Source organism: Triplophysa rosa, linkage group LG10, assembly GCF_024868665.1.
Source record: "Triplophysa rosa linkage group LG10, Trosa_1v2, whole genome shotgun sequence".
Classification (NCBI taxonomy): Eukaryota; Metazoa; Chordata; class Actinopteri; order Cypriniformes; family Nemacheilidae; genus Triplophysa; species Triplophysa rosa.
This window is the reverse complement of record NC_079899.1, coordinates 19,456,161-19,481,048: the sequence shown is the minus strand read 5'-3', so window position 1 is coordinate 19,481,048 and position 24,888 is coordinate 19,456,161. Positions and strand designations below refer to the sequence as shown.

General features: G+C 39.2%; 2 protein-coding genes across 2 annotated transcripts in view; both read right to left on the bottom strand.

Annotated features, from left to right (window-relative positions):
- Window positions 1–1,160: 1,160 nt before the first annotated feature.
- ccdc6a (coiled-coil domain containing 6a) lies at window positions 1,161–9,734 on the bottom strand. The gene is made up of 9 exons (XM_057343600.1): window positions 9,062–9,734; window positions 7,224–7,373; window positions 6,473–6,601; window positions 5,953–6,056; window positions 5,676–5,836; window positions 4,753–4,909; window positions 4,301–4,401; window positions 3,443–3,564; window positions 1,161–1,789 (listed from the first exon to the last, which is right to left on the bottom strand). The coding sequence occupies exons 1-9, from the start codon at window positions 9,353–9,355 to the stop codon at window positions 1,610–1,612; spliced, it is 1,398 nt and encodes a 465-aa protein (XP_057199583.1). The 5' UTR covers window positions 9,356–9,734; the 3' UTR covers window positions 1,161–1,609.
- Window positions 9,735–11,103: 1,369 nt separating this feature from the next.
- The window catches only part of ank3a (ankyrin 3a), a 73,160-nt gene continuing 59,375 nt past the window's right edge, over window positions 11,104–24,888 (bottom strand). Inside the window, 10 exon segments of the mRNA XM_057343599.1 lie at window positions 11,104–13,072; window positions 13,215–13,303; window positions 13,889–14,044; window positions 17,806–17,889; window positions 18,665–18,745; window positions 19,560–19,740; window positions 19,871–20,876; window positions 24,003–24,146; window positions 24,255–24,386; window positions 24,756–24,830. Of these exon segments, the coding sequence (XP_057199582.1) occupies window positions 13,238–13,303; window positions 13,889–14,044; window positions 17,806–17,889; window positions 18,665–18,745; window positions 19,560–19,740; window positions 19,871–20,876; window positions 24,003–24,146; window positions 24,255–24,386; window positions 24,756–24,830 (1,925 nt within the window). The 3' untranslated portion in view covers window positions 11,104–13,072; window positions 13,215–13,237.

Below are 24,888 nucleotides of genomic sequence, written 5' to 3'. Positions count from 1 at the left end.
TAAAGTTTGAGGGTCATTTAAACCTCTTACCATCCCAGCCAGGCAGAACTGGTCTGAACCAGGTGAGGGTGGTCGCCGCCAGAAAGAATGTGCCACAGGACAGCTTATACTGAAATACTTGTGCAGGGATTACCACACAGCTGAGGGACTGTGTGTGCGTGCGTGCGAAACTGGGCTCGGCCTAAGTGCCTATATTTCAATTAGAAAACTGTGATGAGGCGATAGGTAGTGCCAAACAGGTGTGAAGTATTACCTGCCATATTACTTCAAAAGACCGGATATTAGAAATAAGGGGGGTTACGATGTCCGGCCTGCCTATACGTGTAGACTGAGGGTCAAAGGTCATTAGACAATAGCTGCAGCTGAAATGCAATTATAACTAAAGAACGTGTTTAGAAGGTAATAATTCATAACAGAACTTTTGGTTTGAATATCCCCTTAAGAACTTCAAAATTGGCTAAGAAGTTTAAATGTATTACCTTCTAATTTATTTCACACAGTAATAGAAGGCTTACATACCTTCCACCTACTATTTATAGTTTGGTAAGTTCAATCGCACAAACTTTCATGAAAAAAAACAAAACCACTGAAGATTTCTTTTGTACAAGCATTTAATCATGTTGAGTTTATTGTTCAACAGTACCTTGTTTTGTTGCATCACGTTGGTTCATGTTTAGTTATATGACACTGGCATTAAGCAAAAAATCTCCATCTGAATAAGCATTCAGAGCTCTCAGTTTACAGCGAGGGCTCTGAGAGAGGTTGGTCTGCTGATCAGAAACCAGTATTGACTTTTGTTATTGTAGTGGGTCATGTTTGGATTCTAGCAGGGAGAGACTGGTCCCCGACCAGCAGTCATGCACCTCTATGGCTGTGCATACACACACAAACACCCGCAGACACAAACACTATAATACACACGCAGAGGCAACAATTGCTGTTTAAGTACATTTCAGACTGTCTTTACCATCATCTACATGCTGCCAACTAGAGCCACGCACACATCTGTTTTACAAGCAAAAACAGCCCAAAACAAAAAAAAAGCTAAACATTTTTACACTGCCTCCCCCATGGCAAATGTGCTGGGATTCAAGACTTCCTCTTCTACCGTTGAGGAGATGCTCTCCGATGTGAGGAAAAATGCATCCAATTGAGCTTCATTATTGACAGCATTTACTCATTTATTTAAAGGAAATGTCTGAGTACTTTTAACAGTCAATCTGTTAAAATAGTTAAGATTTAATAGGGGAAGGGAAAAGACTTAGGAACTTTCCACAAAAAAAATTCAAACACACGCAGCCAACACACTCAACAACCCTGATAAATGATCTTGTAGATCGAACCCTTCCGAAACCAGCTTGATCACTTTAAAGAAAAACACAGTAAGAATAACGCAATTTAACAGCATGGGGTCTGTCAGTTGGCCAAGCATCTACACGTTCTCCTTTTTCGCAGTCCTTTCATTTCCCAGTTCACAAATTCAACTTCCATATTCCCTCCATTCACTTCCAACGTTTGCCCAGTGGAGGATCACCGAGTTGTTGTCATTGTAGTAGTAGTGTAGCCTAGCCTGGCGTAGCCTAGCTTAAGGTAGCGCATGTTGCATGCATTAAGGCTGAGAGGAGGGGTTCTGTGATGTCACAGAGTGGGAGGCGCCAGACTGGAGCATCGGCTGTGCGGGTGGCGGTGGAGGAGGAGGGTGCTGTGCCCCAAAGTGTGTGTTGGGGGAAGGTGGCGGCGTTGGACGCTTGAACTTATCTGGGCTGGTGCTTCTCCTTGGGGATGGCCTCTGTGAAACGAAACAAGAATTAAAACCAAGATATTTATTATGTGATACAATCCAAACCTGCAAGTCATGTTGTTTTTGCTACATAAACGCACATCTGACCTGCAATGTTTTTGTTCTGGTTTACTGTACCTCAAAGCATGTTTAACAACCTAAAAGGTACACTGGTCCAATGTCACTCTTAGTTTATAGACTGTTTATAGATTGTGCATGCATACAAGCAAAGTATAAAAAGTGCAAAGGTGACCCTTTGAGTGAGTGTCGTGTTAATGACAGAAGATTTGGCTTTTGTTTATCAGAGAAAGAAAACAGTTTCATGGCACTGCAGGACATGAAAGAGAGCCAGTTGCTAAAACAAGCAAGTCACTGTTGCTATATCCACATGTTTGACATAATCCATTTATATCAAAGCAACTCTATTAAAAGGGCATTAAAAGTCTTAAAACTGAATGTTGTTCTTTGAAAGCTTGAGGTGGTCACAAGTGTAGTGAGAAGTGCACTTTCGGTGTTATCTAGAATATATCTGTCAGAGGTTATGTGGACTGGATCTGCTGTGAGATAGAGGTGACAGAATGATATGTCTTAAAAGAACAAGTGTTGTGATGTTCCCTCTGCTCAAATGCAAAATAACCCAATACATACATACAAAAGCTGCCACTGAGACCAGTAAAATGATAACTTCATAGCTAACTTATTTATCTGCTGGCTGACTTTAGCCTGATAAAGGGACACATTAAAAAAAGCATGTTTCCGTTGACATTTCTCTCAACTATACTGAATGGCGTAAAAGATTGATGAATAAAAATACTAGAACCAATTCATAATCGCAAAGATGAAAGTTTTCAGACACTCAGCAATCAGACATTTACAAAATCCAAAGCTACAGTGTGACTCAAAAACAAGTTATCAAATAACAGAAGTGATGAAACAGCAATGAAAGAATGTCTAGCTCTCATCTGATCTAAACTGGAAAGAACCTGGTCCTGTCACATACAAAAATATCCAAATAATTTTTAAACCACTTTATCTTCCCCTTTCTATTTAACCATAACTACCATTTGACCCCTTCTGTTCCAATTCGAAGATAAATTAATTTCATTGTTTACATTAAATAGTGAAACTTTAATCTCACAAAGGATGCAAGTCATCGCATGCTGTACTAGGTTTCAAAATGTTCTGGTGCAAAGTGATATGTAAAGGTTAAAAGGTTGAACGGGTATGTGCAACCTGAATTTACAAAACGCAGGTTTACAACTACCAGTCATGAGCTTTTTATATTATATTTATTACTTTCTTACGGTCATCATCACTTCCCCACCAATTCAGAAGTAATTAAATATCCAAATTATATCACAAGTGATACCCTTGTGGCACCTATGAGATAATAAAATAGCTTTGTTTATTATGAAAGAAAGAACCTTAGAATGAACCTTAATTCAATTCAATTTTTATAGCACTTTTTACAATATGCATTGTTCCAAAACAGCTCTACAGAAGAAAACATATAACAAATACAAAGCTACCTATCCAAAATACAATTTTCTGTTTACAACACAACAATCTGCTAATAAGGCTAGTTGTATTTACAGTTTGTGTGAGAGACAGTGTGTTGAAGTACTAATAAACAGATAAGTAGATATGTATACGGGCACGCACCTGTACAGCGTGTGAGGGTCCCGGGTGGATGTGTAGCCCAGGTGATGTGTAGTGGGGAAGTGGTGCTCGGCTCAAGGTGGCCGGAGGGGTGAAGCCAACACTGTGACTAGCGTACGACAAACCTGGTATGAAAGAGAGACAAAAGATCACTTTCTAATCCGTTTTTTAGCTTTTTGTGAGGTCGTCTATCCTGCTTGTTGTCTGCATAACACGCCTTGATTTCCAAACAAAGAAAAAGATGCAGAACAAAAAAATAGATCTGTACATGAATCCTCTGGAAGCTTGGAGAAGTTCCTGATTTAGTGTCCTTGGCAAAAGAATCTGAATGTAAAACAGGCCGTCTCAAAATGATCATAAACCAAGAGTCTGAGGTTTGGCTGAACAACATGGACCACAAGCAAACACATCAGGAAGATGCAGATCATGAACTTCCTGCATACTACACTAAACAACTGCCACTAATAAGGCTAAAGGATCGCCATCTCAATCTTTATAGGCCTACTTATTATAAAACAAACTTCCCTACCCAGACAATAAAACCTGCAATTTCCGCCACACCACGTTATAGTGGAGTATAGTTAGCGCACATAAAAATTAACACTCTATAAAAGCCATACATTTTTTGTCTTTTCTTAATCATCACCCACTGTACTGACTCAAAGATCTGTGCGTAATCTAAAGGCAAGAAGATGATATAAGACCAATCCTGAGAATGTAATAATAGTAATAAAACGTCTGTGGTAATGCACACTGCTCTCTGTACACATTCAGAGGCCTAAAGTGCGTATTAAAACTGATGCTGTGAGCATTGAAATAAGAGATTAAATATGCTGGGACATGATGTGTGGGGACACATACCAGGTGAGATGGGCCGGCTTGAGGAGGGAGACGGGGTGTAAGGGATAGGGCTGGACACTGTACGAGCTCTCAGTCCCTGAGCAGACATCTCATTAAAATATCTACAGAGAGAGAGAGAGAGAGAGAAAATGTTGAAAAATTGGTATAGTTGGTAAATAGCTAACATGAGATGAAACTCCAGGTATTTCAGCTAAGAGCATGGGTGCAGACTTGCTGAGATCACATGACTGGCCGAATTCTGCTCTCATATGGACACTTTCATTTGCAGAATATATAAATCAAGGCTGAGATTGAGCAGTGCATTTCTACAATGATAACTGAAAGCCTTGTTTTTGCACAATGGTACAGGTGTCAGAGCAACAAGAAATATGACAGCGCGCACCTTTAAGACTAACCTGTGTGGTTACTGACTGTCTGGATTAACATAAACATTAGATATAGGTCATGTTTACCTCTCGTCGTCCATCTCCAGACTGCTCTCACTCTCTGACAGCTGTCTGCACAGCGCCTCTCTCCTCTCCATCTCTCTCTGGAGTTTCCTCTGCAGCCGAATGTTTTCTTCTCTCATCTGCCTTTCCTCCTCAATATACTGGGCCCGTTTCTCTGTGTCTGGGTAAAAAAGAGATGATAGAGCAGAACAAGACAAACTTTAAAAATCCATAAAATGTTTGATCTACAGGCTCATATTTAAATGCATGTGTGCACGGATGAAATTATTATTTTAAAGGGATTGAACAATGAATGAAAATCAGCCAACAGGTGTCTGCCTGGCATACCAGGTGGCAATTTATGAAGTTGGTCAGGAGAATCTGATTGGATGACAGACGGTCCAGGAGTGCTGATATAACATTAAATGTGATAACTGCTGAAACATGAAAGATGCAATAACCTTTCAGTCATGTCAAAGGACATGTCTCCCTCTTGTGGTCAATACACACTTAAAAAAGTATTCAAAAACACAATGGAAAATGTTTTTAAGTGAAGTATTAAAGAATTGAAGAATGGCACACTTGTACTATCACTTTCATGTTAATGAGGAGTACATTTGAGAATGTATGACACCACAACATAAATCTCACACCTCACATTCGCATAGCAACTTGCATGCAAACATTAACAAAATCTTATTTTATTACTTGAATTCATAACTTTAAGTCATTGCCAATTTTTCAGAACTGAAGTCAAAAACAAATGCACAAACTCTTCTGCAGTGCAAGGGGTTGTGGGCAATATTACCCTAAATAATCAATCCTACTACTGAATGCAATATAGTATGGGTACTATGCACAGCATAGTATGCTTTGTTGTGAGTGTGCACCACTGGATGTAGAGAGGTTGCGCAAGAGTGCAGGTGTGCACAATAAGAAAAACTCACGCTGTAGTTCTGTGGTGCGGAGACTACGTTTGAGCCTCTCCACTTCACTCTTCAGGAAGCGGATGTGCCGCATCATGTTCTCAGGAGAGTCGATCTCCATAGAAACTTCCCGTGGTGAGGGCGGGGCTGACACTGGCTGGTCAAGCTTCTCCTGCAGAATCCTGCCAATGAGAAGGAAGAGGTAAGGTCATGTGATCGTGTTTGCAGGGCACATACACACTAGCTGAATTGTGCAAGCTGAGAAGAATCCCAAAGATCATTTCACAGGTGACATTACCTTTTCTCTGCCTCCAATTTGTCCATGCGTTTCCAAAGTCGGTTTACAAGTGCCTCCTGCTCCTGTTCAAGAGTGTTTTCCAAATCAATCTTTTCCCGACGGAGCTGCACACATTACATGAAATCAGGGATGTCAAAAGCACCAAATCAACATATTAAACTGTTTTTTTTAAGTATTTGAACCTAGTTAGGGCCTTGCTGCATAAATACTTATATATTGTTAATATTAAATCAAATAAAAATATCAGAAAAAGAAGACAGAATCTTTTACTCTTATTTAACAACCTTAAAGCAATATTTATACTATTTACACACTATTTTATCCATTATATTTATCTTTTGATATAACAAACAATGTTTTTGCTGTGTTTTTTAAATTTATTTTATTTTAAAATGTCAATGCTATTGGTCTCAACTACTGTAATGTTGTTCAGTGCCTGTGTTTTGTTGAAAGGTGGATGTTGTAGACTAAAATGTTAGTTTTGGATTGGTCACAACAGTAAATTGTTTGAAGATGGTACCTGTTCAAGAGTAAGTTGTTTGGAGATGGTGTCATTCTCCAGTTTTTTTATCTTCTTCATCAATTTATTGACCTGGAACTCCTGTTCCTGCTCCAAGTGCTGTTCCAGCTCAGCCTTTTCATGCTGAAGCTGTAAGAGAGGTAAAAAGCATAAATATATGTGATAACATAAATAACACACTTCCAGATCTAAACATGATGGAGGTCCTAAATGTTCTGTGATTTAAAGTAAGTCACACGTCAGAAATTGTGGCCCTGACCAAATAATAACATAAACAACGCAAAAAAACCCACATATAAACAAGCACGCTTGTTCAAATTCAGAAAAGTATGAAAATATACACAGTTGTGTATGACTCATTACTATGCACGTTATTCATCCACAGAATACCGCACACCTACTCAACACAAACACAGCATAAACAATGTCATCTGGTCTCTGTTGAGAAGAGGCAGAATCAGTCTGACTAATGATCACATTACCTAAACAACCTCTCTCACATGATTTATCATAGCTTTTGTTTAATTAAATGCATCACCATCAAATACACACTTTATAAAATACAAGCCTTCATGCAACATCATTAAGATGTAATCTGCATCCCCGCATAATGTAGTTTGAAAGTTACCCTAACTAAAAATTCTTCCGCGATCCCATTTCCGAGGCCAAACCTATCTGTTCTCCAAACAACGATCAGCTTTCCGAAAGCTCCTCTCTCACCGTGACCTCAAACAGACTAACGGGCTCTCACCTGCATGAGTTTCCTGGACAGGTCATTAGTGAGGAACTCCTCTTCTTTCTCATAGTTGACGGCGAGTGTCTCCTTCTCCTTTTGCAAAGCCTGAATCTTCTTAAACAAGGTGTTGGAGATGAACTCCTCTTCTTGTTCGGCACGCGCTTGCTGAAACATGACAAACACAAATTTGTTGGTTATGGATAGGCCATTAAGTTTCTGCATTAGAGAAGGAAAATCCACTTTAGATGTTTACAGAGTGGTGTAAATGTCCATAAATAACAAATCAACAAACGCAAGAGTTTATTATAGGGAATATTATGTGTTAAGAAGATTTCCCACTTGAAAAGAATGATTTTGAAAAGTACCTCTTTGTTTATTATACAAAAGTATTTGTTGTCAATAAGGCCTAACTATAAACTTGTACTTATGGCATATCAAATCCATCAGAATTACACAAACATGATATGCATTACACAGCAAACAGTTGCACAAGCAGAAATCACACAAAACCACCACCTGCTGCTGACCAACTTTATGGAGATGCAGATTTCATTTTCCAACAGGACTTGGCACCTGCACACAGTGCCAAAGCTGCCAGTACCTGGTTTAAGGACCATGGTATCCCTGTTCTTAATTGGCCAGAAAACTCGCCTGACCTTAACCCCATACAAAATCTATGGGGTATTGTGAAGAGGAAGATGCGATATGCCAGACCCCAACAATGCAGACGAGCTGAAGGCCACTATCAGAGCAACCTGGCCTCTCATAACACCTGAGCAGTGCCACAGACTGATCGACTCCATGCCACGCCGCATTGCTGCAGTAATTCAGGCAAAAGGAGCCCCAACTAAGTATTGAGTGCTGTACATGCTCATACTTTTCATGTTCATACTTTTCAGTTGGCCAAGATTTCTAAAAATCCTTTCTTTGTATTGGTCTTAAGTAATATTCTAATTTTCTGAGATACAGAATTTGGGATTTTCATTAGTTGTCAGTTATAATCATCAAATTAAAAGAAATAAACATTTGAAATATATCAGTCTGTGTGTAATGAATGAATATAATATACAAGTTTCATTTTTTGAATGGAATTAGTGAAATAAATCAACTTTTTGATGATATTGTAATTATATGACCAGCACCTGTATATATATATATATATATATATATATATACACTCACACACATATATACATATAGTATGAGTGTTGCCTCTGTCTAAATGTAGATTTTTTTTCTAAATGCAGATGGCCTGAGTGCATGGCTGATTCACATACAGGATGTTGACGCATTTGAGCCAAATATTCCGTGTGCTAGCAACACCACCCTCACAGAGGCCTTATAATAAATCAATAACGACAATCCCATTCGTCAAAAAAAACTACATTCAAAGTACTGCACGTCTTGCGTCAACTCCACCACAATAATAAACCATGTGGTGAACCAGTAAACGCTTTACGTGGTAGGTGAACATATTCAGACCACCACCAGCGTTCTGTTGACCATTTAGAAAAAAAACGACTGAACTGTGAGCTTTAACAACTAACGTAACATAAGCATTCAACGCGTTTAAATGTAGCGAGACATATTAGCACCGGTGGTATTAAACCGCCGTCAGGCTTTTGTTGGCTAACGTTAGTTATTATCGTTTCACAGCGAAGTCACGTTAACGTTAGCTGCAAGGCTAGCATGAACAACATGAGCTGAACACCCCCCAAAATATCTCCTGTTTTACTAAAAACAAGTCCATTTCAGACCCAACTGTGATCCATAATACGCCACACGTCTACCGAGGCCCTGAGGGTGTTGTCAGGTGTACCGGAGAGATTAACGGCAGGCACGGGCCGACTCACGATAGTGACGCTGGCTTTGCGCAGGTCGCGGTTCTCCTCCTGCAGCGCTTTGCACTTAAGCTTGAACGTCTCGAGCTCGATCTTCAGCACTTTGTTCTCCTGCTGCAACGACGCCAGACGGTTCGTCAGCTCCTCCAGTCGGGACTGCGAGATCACGACGCCCTGCCCTTTGCTGGCGGCGTTCGTGGTGGTCGTAGTGGTATGAGAAGCGGCCGCGGAGGAGGACTGCGGGGTGGCGGAGCTGCTGCTGCTGCCCGCGCCGTCCGTGTCGCTCTCGCTCGCGCTATCCGCCATGGTGTCGCGCGCTTGTTGCCTGGTGCTCGAAGTGGCTTTCCGTTACTGGAGAATTGAGGAGAGGGGAGCGAATGCTGCCACACTAGAATGGGAACTGTCCAAGAAATGACTGGGCGTGCTAAAAGTGCAGGCCAGTCTGGAGGGTGGCGCCGTCATGTGGTGGAGAGGACAGTGTGTTTGTCTCGCGCAGCCTGTTGGCAGGGTGGCACCTGGATGCTTTTCTGTGCAGCGGGGTGAAACGTGGAGTACGAGATCAAACATGGAGATTAGGAGTGAAACAACATGCCTGTATTGACAATATCAGTGATGTGAATATAGTGTAGTGAAGTAGTAAAGTCCTAATAGAAGCGTAAATATTTGCGTGTGGAGTTTTATTATCCATTTAATCTAACGTTAGCTATTTTTAATGTTTTTAAATCGCATGTCTGCTACTACTACAGTATGTACCTTGTTGGTACATTGCATAACACAAATACACACATAGTCTACCTTTACCATTGTGTTTTTTTTCAGGTATATGGTAATTGTCGGTTTTTATGAATAATTTGTTTGGTTTGATATTCATCAAATGCAATGAATTGAAATTCATACATTTTTAAGTGAACATTATTTTGCAAAATTACATTTGGAGGCCACACTGTATTTTCTACAGTGCAACTGAAAACACATTTCCTACTACCATATACTGTAGGAGAGGGAATACAATAGGCCAGTAGGCTAAACTTTGACATACTGTAACACCGCATGGTTTTACAGTGGTGTGTGCAAAGTCAGCATTACAAAGTAAAATCCATTTAATATTTCTATACAGTACAAAAATGTGACCCTGCTATTAGACAATATGAAAAGTATGTTCATGTCAATGTAAAAATTGTGAGCTTGTTTTAAAAATTCTGCTCTGCTTTTATGATTTGAGGCAGCGAATTTCAAAAATATCTCAAATATTCAATATTTTTCAGCACTCTCAAATTTAGAGTGGGAAACTTTTCTTAGATTTATAGGATGCTAAAACATGACATGCATTTACTCACCGGATAATGCAGATTATCCAACCGAGTGATTATTCTAGTGTTACAGTAAGAGCATATCATAGTTAGTCTGGAGTTACATTCAGATAAACAGCTGCGGAAATGGTCATTTAATCAGCATTTCTAGATGTATTGTGGCCATTCCAGTACAGGGTTTGTTGAATTTCAACCAAATCAAACTTCAGGAGTGACATAAAGTCATCCAACAGCAATGTGAAAGACTGACAGCATGACAAAATACATGAAAAAATCTAGGTTATCAAATAAAAATAATTTTGAACTGTTCAAATATCACTGCTGTATTGCTTAAAAGTGAATATGAACTTGTTTTCATTGCAGTATTTGAGGTCTGAAAAATACAGAGCATCTTTTCTGTTATTTTGACCTGTTTCTCCAGTTTTTATTTTGTGCAAATAAAAATAATATTTTTATTTGAAATTTGGGAGAAATATTAGTTAGCATTACACAGAATGAAACAAAAATGATCATTTTACTTAAAGACATAACTATAAATATTAAGTAATATTAAGAAAATAAATTTGAAATGGTCTCTTAATTTTGAATGTATGAATATTTAGTAAAATGTGACATATGATCTCAATATTATAGTCACACATCATGCACACTTCTATGTGAATCTCAAGGTCAGCATGTTTTATGTTTGTTGGCAATGCTTTACTGGACACAAATATTACATGAAAACAACAGAATAAAAAAGAATAGAATTGCAAAATCAATGCCTTTATTTAATTTTTAAATCAGATTTTTGTAAGACATTTGAAACATTATGGTGGCATCATAGCTGCTAGTTTCTAAAAGAGAAGATCTCCAATAACCAAAGTGCTATTAGAAGTACATTTAAATGGCTTCACTCATTGTAAGAATTGTACATCAAAAATGTTGCTCAGGTGAAAACAGATTTTAAACAAAAACAACTGATTGGACCATGCCAGGCTCCTCCCACAGTTTGATTGACATGTAACAGGGAAGCAGAACCGCACGCCCTTCATGACCTAGTTTCCATGTAAAGTCTTTCAGATCTTATTACCATAGTAAAGTTCAGCATACTAAATGATATTTCACACCATACACACCACAAGCTAAAAAGACTAACGCTATCGGAGGGAAAAACAAACAAACAAAGTAATCTCTAAAGAAATATTCTATATTATCAAAACCGATGCAGAACACTGCAACACACGGACTCTCTGATCTAAAATATATCACACAATTGGAAACAATTTCTTGTAATACATAAAATTATGACAATCCAGTGTGTGTCATATGTAATACATGAGCTATTAAATCTAGCTATTAAATCTATTAAAGTTGTCCCATACGAATAAGTGTGACTCCAGATGAAAATACTAAATGTTCACCTTGACTGAAACAAAACATAAAAAATTTATTTTAAAACCTCAGCAATCAAAAAAAAAGGAGACATTCCTTTAATGGTTACAAATAGCCTTGAGACACGACTACATTTTACAGTCAATACACATGATACAGTGATAGTTAAACAGAGAGGCTGAATACTAGCATATACATTCTGAACACCTCAGGCTAACATCAGCAGACACTGTCTTCCATACAAAAGGATAACAGACACTACATTAAACTCCTAAGGAAGCGATCTCTTTAGTGCTTTTCACACTTAACCATTTCTACACGATGGACGCTTGTAGGGTGATGTTCTGGAATATAAAAAGTTGAGACAAATATATTTGTGTGCACACAAGAAAAAGTATTATCGTATTTGTCTTTTAAACTTAGAAAAAAGGTTCTTAAAATAAGTTGAACTGCATGCATCAAAATATGAGTCCTCTGAATGACTTCTTCACATAATTGGATACATTCCCATTTTGGGAATTGTTCGCAGTTGGCAGAGGATTTTAAGGAAACGTCCCCAGAAAACTGACCCAACTATTCTCATATACAAACATACCTGCTATAATAATTCATTATACAAGAGCATGAGAAGTTTCACTCGGACTGTCTTTAAAACGTTGAAAGCACTTGTAAAGTGTATTTTTGCAGTGCTCTCAGCAAACCTAACTACTAAACTTTGTTTTTTACATAATAGGTTTTATGTACAGAATAGTCCACCACATAATTTATTTCTGTTTTATAAATAAAAATAACACAGGGATCCTCCTCCTGATGTCGTGGGTCCGCGGTAACACGTAAGGCGAATGTACATTGTGGTTCAACAGCATCTATATCGTTTTCCCCACAAAACAGGAAAAATAGCTTTTTGTGCCTTCTTTGGTCACAGGGAATTGTGTGTTGGATTTGTAGTTTCAGGTGGGATATTTTGAATCTTCCCCTTTAACTTGCTCATCTGATATTCACGGCACAAAAACGTTTCTGATGGTCCATTTCAGCACAGGTATTAACCTTTCAGAAGAATGATGAATAGTCAGTCCCCCAGAAACAAGAAGGTTTGAAGTAAGTTGAACTAGAATTCACCGGGACCCAACTCAAGACTGGAAGTAGAATTCAACAAGACCCCCTTGGAACAGGAAGTGTGTCAGCCGAGAGAGATGCATGCTCATGCGCAAGCTGATACATCAGGGTTCTGTCTTTATGAATGCCATGCGTTTCAAAGTGGAAGCTGTAGATGGGTTTTAGGCCGAATGTCACTGTTTAGCGTTCGGTGCCCTGCCCATCAGGAAACAGATCAATAAACCTGCAAACGTTAAGAGAAGCACAACAGAAATGAGGTTACTGCCATTTCAAATGTGCACCATAATCTGTAATAATTATGTGATGTCTGCCAACATGGGACATGAAATATAACTACAAAAACCATAACAAAAAGAGTGTTCAACCTGCCTGTAGTTGCAAACCCCCACTATGAATGATGTTTTCTTTCTAATGGACGCTTTTCTTCCTTCTTCCTCACCTTGGAGACGCCGCCCTGTTTACAAATACAAAAAGAGTAAGCGATCTATAACACATGTCCAAACGAATTTCATTTTTAGCATCAACACGTTAATACGGAAAAATACTGACAAAAATACAAAACAGTTAAATAGTACAGTTGAGTTCACAATATTTTTTACTGCAGGTGGTATACAGTGTCCAAGCTGGAGGAAAGACAAAAAAGGATTATTAATGGGGAAGAAGAGAAAGCGAAGATGAAGTTGAGGTGCACACGGGTTTGAGAGGAGCTTTGTGCAATAAAAGGTTAGAAGAGAGACAGGATGAAGAATTATATTCAATATTAAAAGCATAAAACCTATGAGTCTGCATCTAGAAAAAAAGATCTTAAAAAGGTTAAAAGATAAGTGAATGTTAAGAAACCCAAACATTCAAAGCAAAAAGTTCATCTTTGTGATCAATTCTGGTCTGCAGTTTTTATGTGTCGATGTGACTAAAATTCCTGGTATCCTAAAACCTCATGTGCATTACTAACAAATATTTCTACAGTCATAGGTTTGATATCATTAAGAAAGATCTGAGGTATCTGGAAAGAGAGACACTCCACACAGACTGTGCAAACCTCAGCATGTGCAGCTAGGTGGGTTTGGATGTCAGGACCCAGAGGGGCAGAGCCCATCCCCAGGGCGGCAGGGTCTTCCTGTGACCCTGTGCCACTCCCCAGGTCTTGGTTTTCGGGAGTGGGTGTGTCCACACGACAAATCACCTTTCTAATAACCTGTATGTGGGTATTGAAGATTAAAGGTCACTGTGAACGCAAGTCATAAAAAACAATGCCAAAAGATAGTAATAAGTAAAGTTTATAAAGGAAGAAACTGCAAGAGAGATAAACAGCAAAGCTTAAAACTCCAACACTCTTTCCCAGCCTTGCAAACCCTCGCTGCGTCCGAAATTGCCTACTTCCATAATATATATTAGGCGAAACTGAGTATGAGTTATGAATAGGTCCGAAACCTCAGTATGCAAAAAACAGTAGGCGAGAAATACCCGGATGGTCTACTACTTCCGCCGAGATTCGTGAGTGTGGATCGGATGGACACTTATCTATCCCATGATGCCACGGGAGCTGAGCTATGGTCAAATTTCAAAAGTAAATCAAATAAATATAGCGGAAAACTTTAAGGCGGACGTCCATTTTTTATGTAGGTGCCAATAAATTAATTTCTCGTGACTAAATTATGTTTTTATCAACGCTCATGTGTAGGTTATTGTTAATACATCATAGGTCAAAGAGCATATGGGTCACATGACCAAAAAACATGGCGGACGCAGTATGTCCGAAATGTATTCATACTACTCCCACTACTATATACTGTATAATGTACTGTTTTAATGGCCGATAGGTAGGTACTGTCACAGTATGCGATTTCAGACAAAGCCATAGTCTTTTTCATTCAGGAAATTGTATTTGTTTTGGCCTAATGGTTAGAGAGTCGGACTCGTGACCAGAAGGTTGCTGGTTCGATTCCCAGGCCGGCGGGTAACGACTGAGGTGCCCTTGAGCAAGGCACCTTACCCCTACTTGCTCCCCGGGCGCTGCAGTGATAGCTGCCCACTGCTCCGGGTGTACGTGTGTTCACCACTTGCTGTGCATGTGTTCACTACTCTCTGGATGGGTTAAATGCAGAGGTCACATTTCAGGTATGGGTCACCATATCTGACTAATGGGTCACTTTCAAAGAACCTTAAACCGTATTTTAAGTTTCAAAGCTCTATTTCTCATAGTAGGGTTATTGGTGGAACCATCTATAGATGGAACCACCTTTGTGCTTCTTCCAGGAACTTAGAAGATTCTTGAATAACCCCATATTCAGTTGTGAAGTTCTGGAGTCACCTTTTCACTACACTGGGACCTCAAAGTGCTTTGCGGGTTAAAAAATGGTTCTTGCAAGATCTGTAAACTTGAAAGTGGTTCCTGGAGAATCTCTCTTGTACAAGACAGTATCAGAGGAACCCCCCAAAAATCTGCATGAAATAGGGATTGATCATTTTGATGTTTAATAAGAATAAGAATAGTCCAAAGTTTGGCTTTTGGCTCCTGCTATGCGAACACACATTTTAAAATCATGCACATGATTAGAAAAGGCTTAATGTTTTTTTGAAAAATTTCAGCAAGCTTTTAATTATTTTAGATTTCTTACTATTGATATTATATTAATTGGAGACAAATCATTTGTATTCTATAAGTAGATCCTGAAATCTTTAGAAAATGTAAATGTTGTTGTGCTTTCCATCCAAACAAACTGCAGCTGCTCTGTGTGTTTATTGTGCAGTCTCGACCGCTACAGTACTGTGACGCAGTATGTCCGAAATGTATTCATACTACACCCAAAAGTAGTTGGCCCAATGTCGCAGCGTCAATGCATGTGGCGCTTTCGTTGTTATGTGTGTTTAACTTTTTCCAGCTCTGCGCAGACCGATCACCTTATGACAAAAAGCATACGGCATATTAGAATAGCATTTCTAAAGCATACAGAGCAGTCAGTTCACAAATAGCTCTCACTGTGCTTTTATGTCATACGCCGTTCCGTCTGCGATCAAACATCTGTCTGGCACGAGTCTGTACTAGTTTTCACCGGTGTCCCCTCGCGCCACAGGCGGGAATTCAAAATAACGGATCGCAACAACCTAACGGATCGCAACAACCTCTCGACTGTCCCATTGGAGGCAAGTAAAGTCAAAATGTATAAAACGGTCAGTTCTGGTCCTTGATTCTGATTGGCTGAGCGGAGTTCTAAGCCGTTATAAAATATCTCAATATATAACGGCTGACCGCACCACATAGCCTAAATATCATTTTATTTACTTTATTTTATGAAACCTTGCTAAGCATATGGAATAACTCCGCTTCGCGTCGTGCCACAACGCCCGTAGCTGTTATAAAATGCACTGCAACCCACTGCTTCGCGGGGCTTATTGCTTTAATATAAATAACTTAAATATATTACTATATACTATTTATATAAATGTATACTCTGACACGTCTAATTGTATGGCCGTTTTTGGCTGTTTAAACCGTTTATATACACAGTGTAGACAGCGGTTGTTTTAGCCGAGATGCTAACGAATATAAGTTAATGATAAAGCTTGTGGGGCTAACGTTAAATGGGTAACGGTAGTGTTAAATTACAAACAATTACTTTTAGCCACTTTTAGCTATTATGTTCACTTTTAGTGAATGTATAGCTCTCTTTTTTAACTTATTGTTGTTTGTGTTGAGTGGTTTCCCCACCCATGTTACATAAATTGTCTGTAATTAAATATTTTTATCATATTCAGTTGTTTTTATCCAGTATTTCCAGTTGAGCAGCAAAAAAAAGTAAGTATTATATTTATTATGATATTTTTATTATTATGTTATTTGTTATATTTGCACATGTAAAAATACTCATTGACAACGAAAAAATCTGAATAGAGTGGATTATTACAGTTGTTGCTATAAATAGCCTATTGTACTCCTTAACCATAGACCAAAACAGTGACTAGCAGGCATTGTAATATTTTGTTTATTGTTACATTTGTAAAGCAATATGTGATGTGCTAAATGATTAAATGTAATGTTTTATGAGACGTTATCTAAATCCCTCTTTTTTGTCTCTATGTCTTATTCCCAGGGACACCCAAGGCCAACAGACCCAGCCCACCCTGATGATCATCCTTACACTGCCTGGGACACCTAAGGCCAACAGGCGCAGCTCCTGTTCTCTTTTTGCCATAAATACATATCTACTTTAGCAATACAAAATTGTGAAATGTACTATAGAAATAATTTTGTCTTTGGATCCTCACACCACCTGGTAATAGCAGGAGGCCCATTTGGAGAGAACAGCATTGTTTTTTTCCTTATCGCAAGGATTTGCTTTCTGGAAAATTACAACTTTACCATTGGTGTAGGCCTTGCTATTAGAGACTACTTTTTTGCTGGACTTTTTTACAATTGTACATTTGTACAAAGTACCTGAAATATGTCTGTATTTATATTTAAAGTTAAGGAAAATTATTTGGATAGTTTTGTTAAGATGTTGTTTTAATTTATAACAATATCACCAACACAATATTAATTATACATTTGATTTCATGAATTTAGAATGGTAATGTACAATATTGACTATTTTGTGAATATTTATTCAATGTAAATTGTTGTTGTTTATCAATAAACTGTTTACTTTGTATTTGCTTTTAGTATTTCTGCTTATTAAAATATTGTGAATGGCAAATATAAACTGAAATGGTGCCTTGAAGCACCCAAGATAGTTCCAGACCATTTTAATAAAAGGGATCCCCCAGAAGCCCTGAGGGTTCCCTCAGAGAACCGCCCTTCGTGAAGCGGTGCCTTGAGTTTCCCCTGAGGGTTCCGCCGGCGTGGCAATGTGAAGAACCCCAAATGTTTCAAAGAACCTTTAATTTTTACAGTGTATGAACATCAGAAACTGATAACAGAGAGGAATAGAGATAACAAACATCAAACAACAGAGTTACTTTTCTAGTAATAATGGTGCCATCTTCATCAATAAACTGTTCTTCTGAAACGGATTCGCCAGGAATGTTCCGTGCCTCCTCCCCCTGAAGCAAGACAGACTTTAGTTTAATATGCTGACAACCACACGTCCAGCACCTTCAAACACAAGGCACCACACCTACAAGCATGTTTCCACACACCCAAAGCAGCCATCTGAACCTGCAAGCAAAGCTGGTACTTTAAATATGAACCAACACGCTTTTATGCACTCCATCACAACCTTTAGAAACCACACAAAGCAGTTAGCTGGGAAACACATTCCTTTACGTGCATTTATAAATCAAGCATATTTAAAGATCATTGCTCAGAAATGGCTCTTTCATGTTTAATTTCTTTCAATTTTGCTATAATTTTTTCTTTTTGATATAGTAAAAACATCTGAATATTGACATCTCCAATTTTTGATCGCAGAGGTGGTTTCTGAGCAAATCCAAGTACACATATCAGATACATAAAGCCTGTTTCTCAGCAGAAAAAGGACTCCATATGCTCTTCATCTTATCTTACGAGACAAAACTGACATCTTAAAGAGATCAAAATTGTGCTTGTTCTTTCCAACAGGCAAAAAGCTTATCAAAGTAAAGACCCCAAAAGACCCCTAAAAGATGAAAACCTAGCACCTGTAAGCAGATAAGAACAAAGAAACCAACACACAGCAAGAAACAAGTAAAAGACACTTGACCAAACACCGATCACTGTATTCTGACTACACAAATCAGATTCATTCCACACGTTCAGATTTTCACCAAAACTGGACCCGGACCAAAATCTCATGAAGAGATATGAACCTGACAGCACTGCGGTTTAGCTGGCAGGTACCTTGAGAACGAGACGCCTGCGGAACACCTTGGTGGTGATTGTGCGCTCTTCATCCAGACCGGTTTCTGTTGATGAACGCTGCTAATGAATGAATATAAAATACATCTTAATAAATGTGTATGTGCGTGTGATCGTCTTTAACGGAACGTTAGTGTACATAATATGATTATCAGTGTATTAGTTCTTCTGGAGCAAAGCTGCAAAGGGTCCAAAATTAACTTTCTGTCACATCTGACAATGGTAAATCTAACATCCATAAATATTTCTTACAGACCATGAAATGACATATTGTGTCAACTAGTGTAGGTCATTTGTTACTCACAGCATCATAAATGAGATGAAACTAAAAACAAAGTCTAAAAAAATGCACCAGAACACACAAAAGGTGATTCTGTGGTTTTATTTTTATTTTGGTGGCTTAAAGCAATGAACATTCAGACATACTAGATTAACTTTTAATGGTAATACTTTAACTCTAAAAGTGTAACCTTGAGATTTGTCTGACTACAAAACAGATCTTCTTCATTAGATGTTTTGTTAGTCTTTGACTTGTTTGTTCGCATCATTTACTTCAGTGATGGTCACACTACCCACCTTGCATTTAAACAATTAATTATATTGCAGGACATAATAAAGTTAAAGAGCAACTGCCTTGGATTTTCTCACAAGTTTTCCTGGTATTTGTGGCTTGCTGGATGTTAATTCAGGACCATGGTTGTGAACAAAATAACTAAGGTTCAATATAGTCTTCTAGATTCTAATTGCAACAACATATGATCTCATTCCACAGTAACTAAGATAAGAAAGAGTGCATTTAATACAGTAAGAAGCAGCATGTGTTTTATAAAGGCGGTAGCACCATTATCTAATCTGCTGGTAATTCATTAATTCTCACCTGGACTTTGTGCTCAGCGATCAGCGCTCCTTCCTGTCTGCCCGCCCCTGCCTTCACACCATTGGTGGATTCCTGAGACGCTGAGCTGTGAGGCGTGGCGTTGGAGTGCTCACCGTTTTGTCGAGGTTTCCCTGAATCCCCTCTAGATGATGATGTTATGGAGTCACTGGAGTTCTCCTGGCTGAGAGAGTTTCAATTTAAGAACATAACCTGTCTCAAATTTAAAAATGATTTAAACAACTTAAATTCTGACAATATAAACCCGAGAAGCTGTTTGATGTCAGAAAATTCACAAGTGTACGTTGAAGTACCTGTTGTCCTGTCTGGTGTTGTCCAGGTGGTCCGACCCGAGACTCCGCCCTGAAGTGGGATGCTCGGCGTTAACGTTGGAGGTCTCACTAAGCCAGCCTGCGGAGAGCAAGCACAACTCAGACTCATTTTGTTCAACACCTCTCACCGTGTCTGTTACTTTCTCCTGAATCATCTCCTCGTTCACTTCCCTCTCCCTCTCTGCAATATGGCCTCCTGACACCTCCAGCAAACAGCGCAGTTGCTCCTGCCTCTTCTCACTTTTCTCCTCCTCCTCCTCCTCCTCCTCCTCCTCTCCTCCTGAACCAGACTCCTTCAGGACCTCTACCCAGGGTCGCAAAGGCGGGTCAGAGTTATCATCGACTTTAAACTCGTTCAGGTTAACCTGTGGTGGTTGTGATGGAGGGGGTGGTAATGATGATGGATTCTTACGCTCTTCTTTTTCCTTGTGCGTCAGGTCACTTGATTCATTTTTCTGTCTTTCCACCTCACGTTCTTCACCTTGTTCGTTGTGTTGAGACCCATGTATAGGGTGGTCCTGCTCGATTAGAGAGGGTGGGATTGTGTTTGTGCCAGATGGTACAGAGGGGTTTAGATGAGGTTGAGCAGAAGGGAGACATAGTGTGCCAGGGGTATGATGTGTTTCAGCTAAGAGCTCTGTTGTGTGGTTGTCGGAAGAGAGCTGAGGGTGTGTGTGAGGAGCAGGGGAGTGTGTGTGCGGGTCAGCGTGGGTGTCGGAGTGTGTGTGTATTTCAGCAGATGTTTCAGAGAGTGTCTGAGGGTAGTTTGCAGACTGGGCCAAGGTCAGGTCGCAGGGTCTGGATAAGGTGATTCTGACAGACACATCCTCGTCACACTGCTGTGTCCCCCAGGAGGAGCTGTAAGGGGGAGGGTCAAGGGGCAGATCTAAGATGGGTTCGAGGTCATCAGACATAGAGGGGCAGTTAGAGGGCGGAACGGGGATGGGGTTGGAAGTTGACTGGAGTTGAGCCAGGATGTGGCAGTAACCTGAGTGAGATGACACACATACAGATGGATGGACATGACAAAACCAGATTACAATCACACACACGTGAATGTGCTTAAAGGAATTGTTGTTTGTTGTATTGAAAGAGCTGTGTCAAGATTCTTTAAAATGTTGAACTTTGAAGAAAATAAATTGGCAGAATTTGTATTTTGGGATGAACTATTCCTTTAAACACAGACAAAGACAATCTCCTAAGCACACCTTAAAGAGCAAAAGCAAAACCAACAAATGCGCAGCAGATCGTGTTTCCTAAAGTTAAAGCAGACACAACACACAATCCATACAGACACACAGTTAATAAACAATGACAATGGAACAGATTTAGATCCCCAAACACAGAGAGGGTAACATGTGTATGTATGAGCATGTGATCTCCCCACACTAAAAATAACAAAGAGGTTCTAAAATACAGTCTAACTTCGGTTTACGCAACAAATGTACAGAATTAGAGTCAGTGTGTTACAAAAATGTATTAGATGACGCATTAGAAACCATTATAATTTTAAATTTTGTCCGCACTGGATGCGGAGCGCCTGTCGCGTCGGGTGTAGACACGGTGTCACAGCCTGTTGGTATTTTGTTCGCATCTACACAAGAAGCCAATCATTACAAAATACTAGGGCTGGGTATCGATTCTGATGTTCCGATTCGATTCCAATTCACAAGCTCTCGGTTCAATTCGATTCGAGTCAATGATTACCCAGATAGCAAGCAACCATTGAATCAATGTTAAAAAATAGTTGATTTGTCAATGTTAATTGCATTGAATCAATATCACTTTTGCACCTGCAATTAATGTAGACATTTTTTAGAAATTTAAACAAATCACAATTATTGTGATCAGGCAACTCTTTTACCACTTTCAATGTTTACAGTAGTGCTTTAACAAGAACACTTATACATTGATAGAGAAAGAGATGTTTTGAAAAGTTTACTTTTAAACATGACCAGTTAAAGAAAACTTAACATTAAAATACAAGAGTTAATATAATTGTGATTTGTTGAAATTTCAACATTTTTTCAACATAAATTGCAGGTGCAAAAGTGATATTGATTCAACGCAATTAACATTGACAAATTAACAATTTTTTTACATTGATTCAATGGTTGCTTGCTATCTGGGTATAGATTTAATACAAATCCTATAGATATTTCTAAAAAAGATTAGTAAATATCACATTACAATGGTGAATTAAAAAATGAAATGAAGAGCCACAAACCTGTATATTAAACTTTAAAACACTTGGGTATATTGAAACAGAACAGTTATTTTAAATTTAAGATGCAGTATACCTAACAAAATTACACAAAAATAGCTGTAAACAGAGGCTGCAATCATGTGAATCGCTGCCTTTTATATGAAGGTGATGTTAAATTCGATAACACACCCGGATCCCATGTTAATGAAGCAATGAATGAAGGATACTCCCTGTTGTAACATCCACCCGTTGTAAAAAGAAAAGTGACATCTAGTGGATAGTAGTAGCAATAACATTAACGTAAATGAATGTTCAGTGCTTGTGTAAATATGAAAGAAAAAAAATCGATTCACAGCTTTTGAGAATCGATATTGAATTGATCGGTTTAAAAAAAACGATGAATCAATTTTTTTGCCCAGCCCTACAAAATACGGACAAAAATCCCAAAAATTACAAATAGTTCTTGTTACAGATGTTGCGTAAAATATGCATCGCTACCCAATATACTGAGACCCCAAATGTGGTTAAACAAAATTAAGAATCATGATGTGTTCAAATAAAGAGTTCAATAGTGGAGGAGTTTAAGCAGTGTGATGGATTGGTGAGAGGGGTTCTGGGGGCACACAGGGGCAGTGACAGCATGCACAAGGGGGCAAAAGTGTGGGAGGTGGGGAGGAGAGAGCAGGACTCGAGCAGAGCGACGTACAGGGAGAGGAAGGGACAAGATGAGATGGGCAGGGTGAGGGAGAGAGACAAATTCTACGTGCAGAAACAGGAGGTTGAGAGAGAGTGAAGGAGAGAAGGATGGTTGAGGGAGATTTTGTAGAATTTGGTGCTTTGGAAGTAGAAGGGGTTTTCCGAGGGGGAGATGAACAATCTTGGGTCACAACAGGAGGTTGAGCTTTATGGGCAAACTGCAAATGTGATGCAGAAAATGATTTAAGAGGTGTTTTGGTGGAGCATGGGAAAGAGGAGATGACAGCTTTAGAGTTAACACAAAAAACATGCAAGTTAAAATGACATGACAATGACATTGTGAATGACAAAAATAAACCAAGGGTAATTGGGAAGGGGTGAATGATGGACAGAGGGTGGAAATGATGAGGATTGTACTGGAGAAGAGGACAATTCATTTTGTTGCATTGGACCAGGTTGTCACAGAAGACTGTCACGAGGACGAGGAGACTGTAGAGAGAAGGATGATCTCCTTCGTTCTCTTCTTTTTTTATCCCTTGCTCCAGTGCAGGGAAGGAGAGAAGGAAATACGGACGAGGAAGCAGGTCAGAGCTTGAGAGGCAGAAGAGAGCGGAGTCTTTTAACTGAGGCCATGCGCTGAGGTCCACCGCATAAAAAAACCTCTCTAACCCTCAAACTCAAAACATTTTGATCAAGAAACAGTTGGCAATAACATGCATCTGGTATAGACAAAACACTAGCTACATCCTGACCTAAACTAAAAAACGATTCATTGGCAGAAATCAAGTGTTTCATGTTCCACTGGCAATCTAAAGCTCTTAAAAAAGTGTAACCGAAAAATACTGTTTAAAGCAGCCCTTCCTATACTTGTTGTGGCAAAGCATCATGCTGTGATTGCTTCACGTCACATGACCATATACATGCATGTTCAAACCGGGTACATGCATATGGTGTTGGGAGACAGGGAAAAGGGTAACAGAAATGATGTCTCTGAATAAAACAGACTGTCTTTAAAATAAAGAGTGATTCAAGGGCCGTGTGTGACTCTTGTCTGATTAGGGCCTGAGTCTATTGGTGGCCCATTTGTTTTAAAACTTGGCAAACTGCACAGGGAGGTAGAGGAAAAACAAAGGTGACAAAAAAGGAATGGGTTGGGGAGGTGGGGTGAGGTGAGGTGGGGTGGGGGGTCAGCTAGATGGGGCTAAACTTTACCATCCGCCTTCTCCTGGCACACAGCGCTATCATCTGCAAAACTTCTGGTGCCTGAAATGTTACCATAGTCAAATATGGGCCCTTCCAGCAGAGTCACAATATCCATCCGGTTCACTTTAGTCAGGACCGCCGTCAGTGCATCCGCTAAGAAAAGAAGTTAGTACAACTTAAGAAAACTTTTACAAAGAATTGCATGTACTGTCAAAATATGTGCTGCATAAAAAGGTACGAGAGACAAAAGATGATTCTCACTCGTAGCGTTTTTCCCATCCCGACTGACCCACTTCTTGAGGAGCATAAAGCTCTGGGCTGTGAGAGAGTTTGGGTTCTCAGTGCGAATGTGGTTTATCTCATCCACAGAAAAATTCATCTCCCGAGCTAGTTCTAAAAAAGGACGGTACATTTAAAATTAGAAATGCTACGTATATTTTAGCCCGCCATTATTATGAGGTTGTTGAAGACTGGCTTTTGAGCTTTACATACATTTCATGCATTTGAAAGTGTTATCGGAATGTTATATGATGTGTTATACAGAGATATACAGTCGATCTTTGTGTGCTGACAGATGTGAAGAACAATGCGGAATTTAAAAATGCACTGAAATACCAAGCATGGGCCCAAGTTAAGATATCTTTACAGCACCTTACCTTACAATGACTATAAATTGTGGTCACATTTGACTTCCTATCTATGCAACTGATATTTCTTTCTTGACAAATATGACTGTAAAATGTACTTCAAAACGAGTCTCACCTGTCCAACTCAGTCCCAGGTGATCGGCCACAATGGCCATGCGAAGATCTGTTCGTTCACAGGGACTCTGTGGACCTGTGACAACATACAAAACATAAACATTTGTAAGTCAATTTTACATACTAACTTTAAA

Coding starts and splice junctions, on each gene's coding strand:
- ccdc6a (XM_057343600.1), bottom strand. CDS start 9,355: ATGGCGGATAGCGCGAGCGAGAGCGACACGGACGGCGCGGGCAGCAGC. Junction 5,837..5,952: donor AAATTGGAGGCAGAGAAAAG/GTAATGTCACCT, acceptor TCTCATTGGCAG/GATTCTGCAGGAGAAGCTTG. Junction 3,565..4,300: donor AAGCCGGCCCATCTCACCTG/GTATGTGTCCCC, acceptor CTTTCATACCAG/GTTTGTCGTACGCTAGTCAC.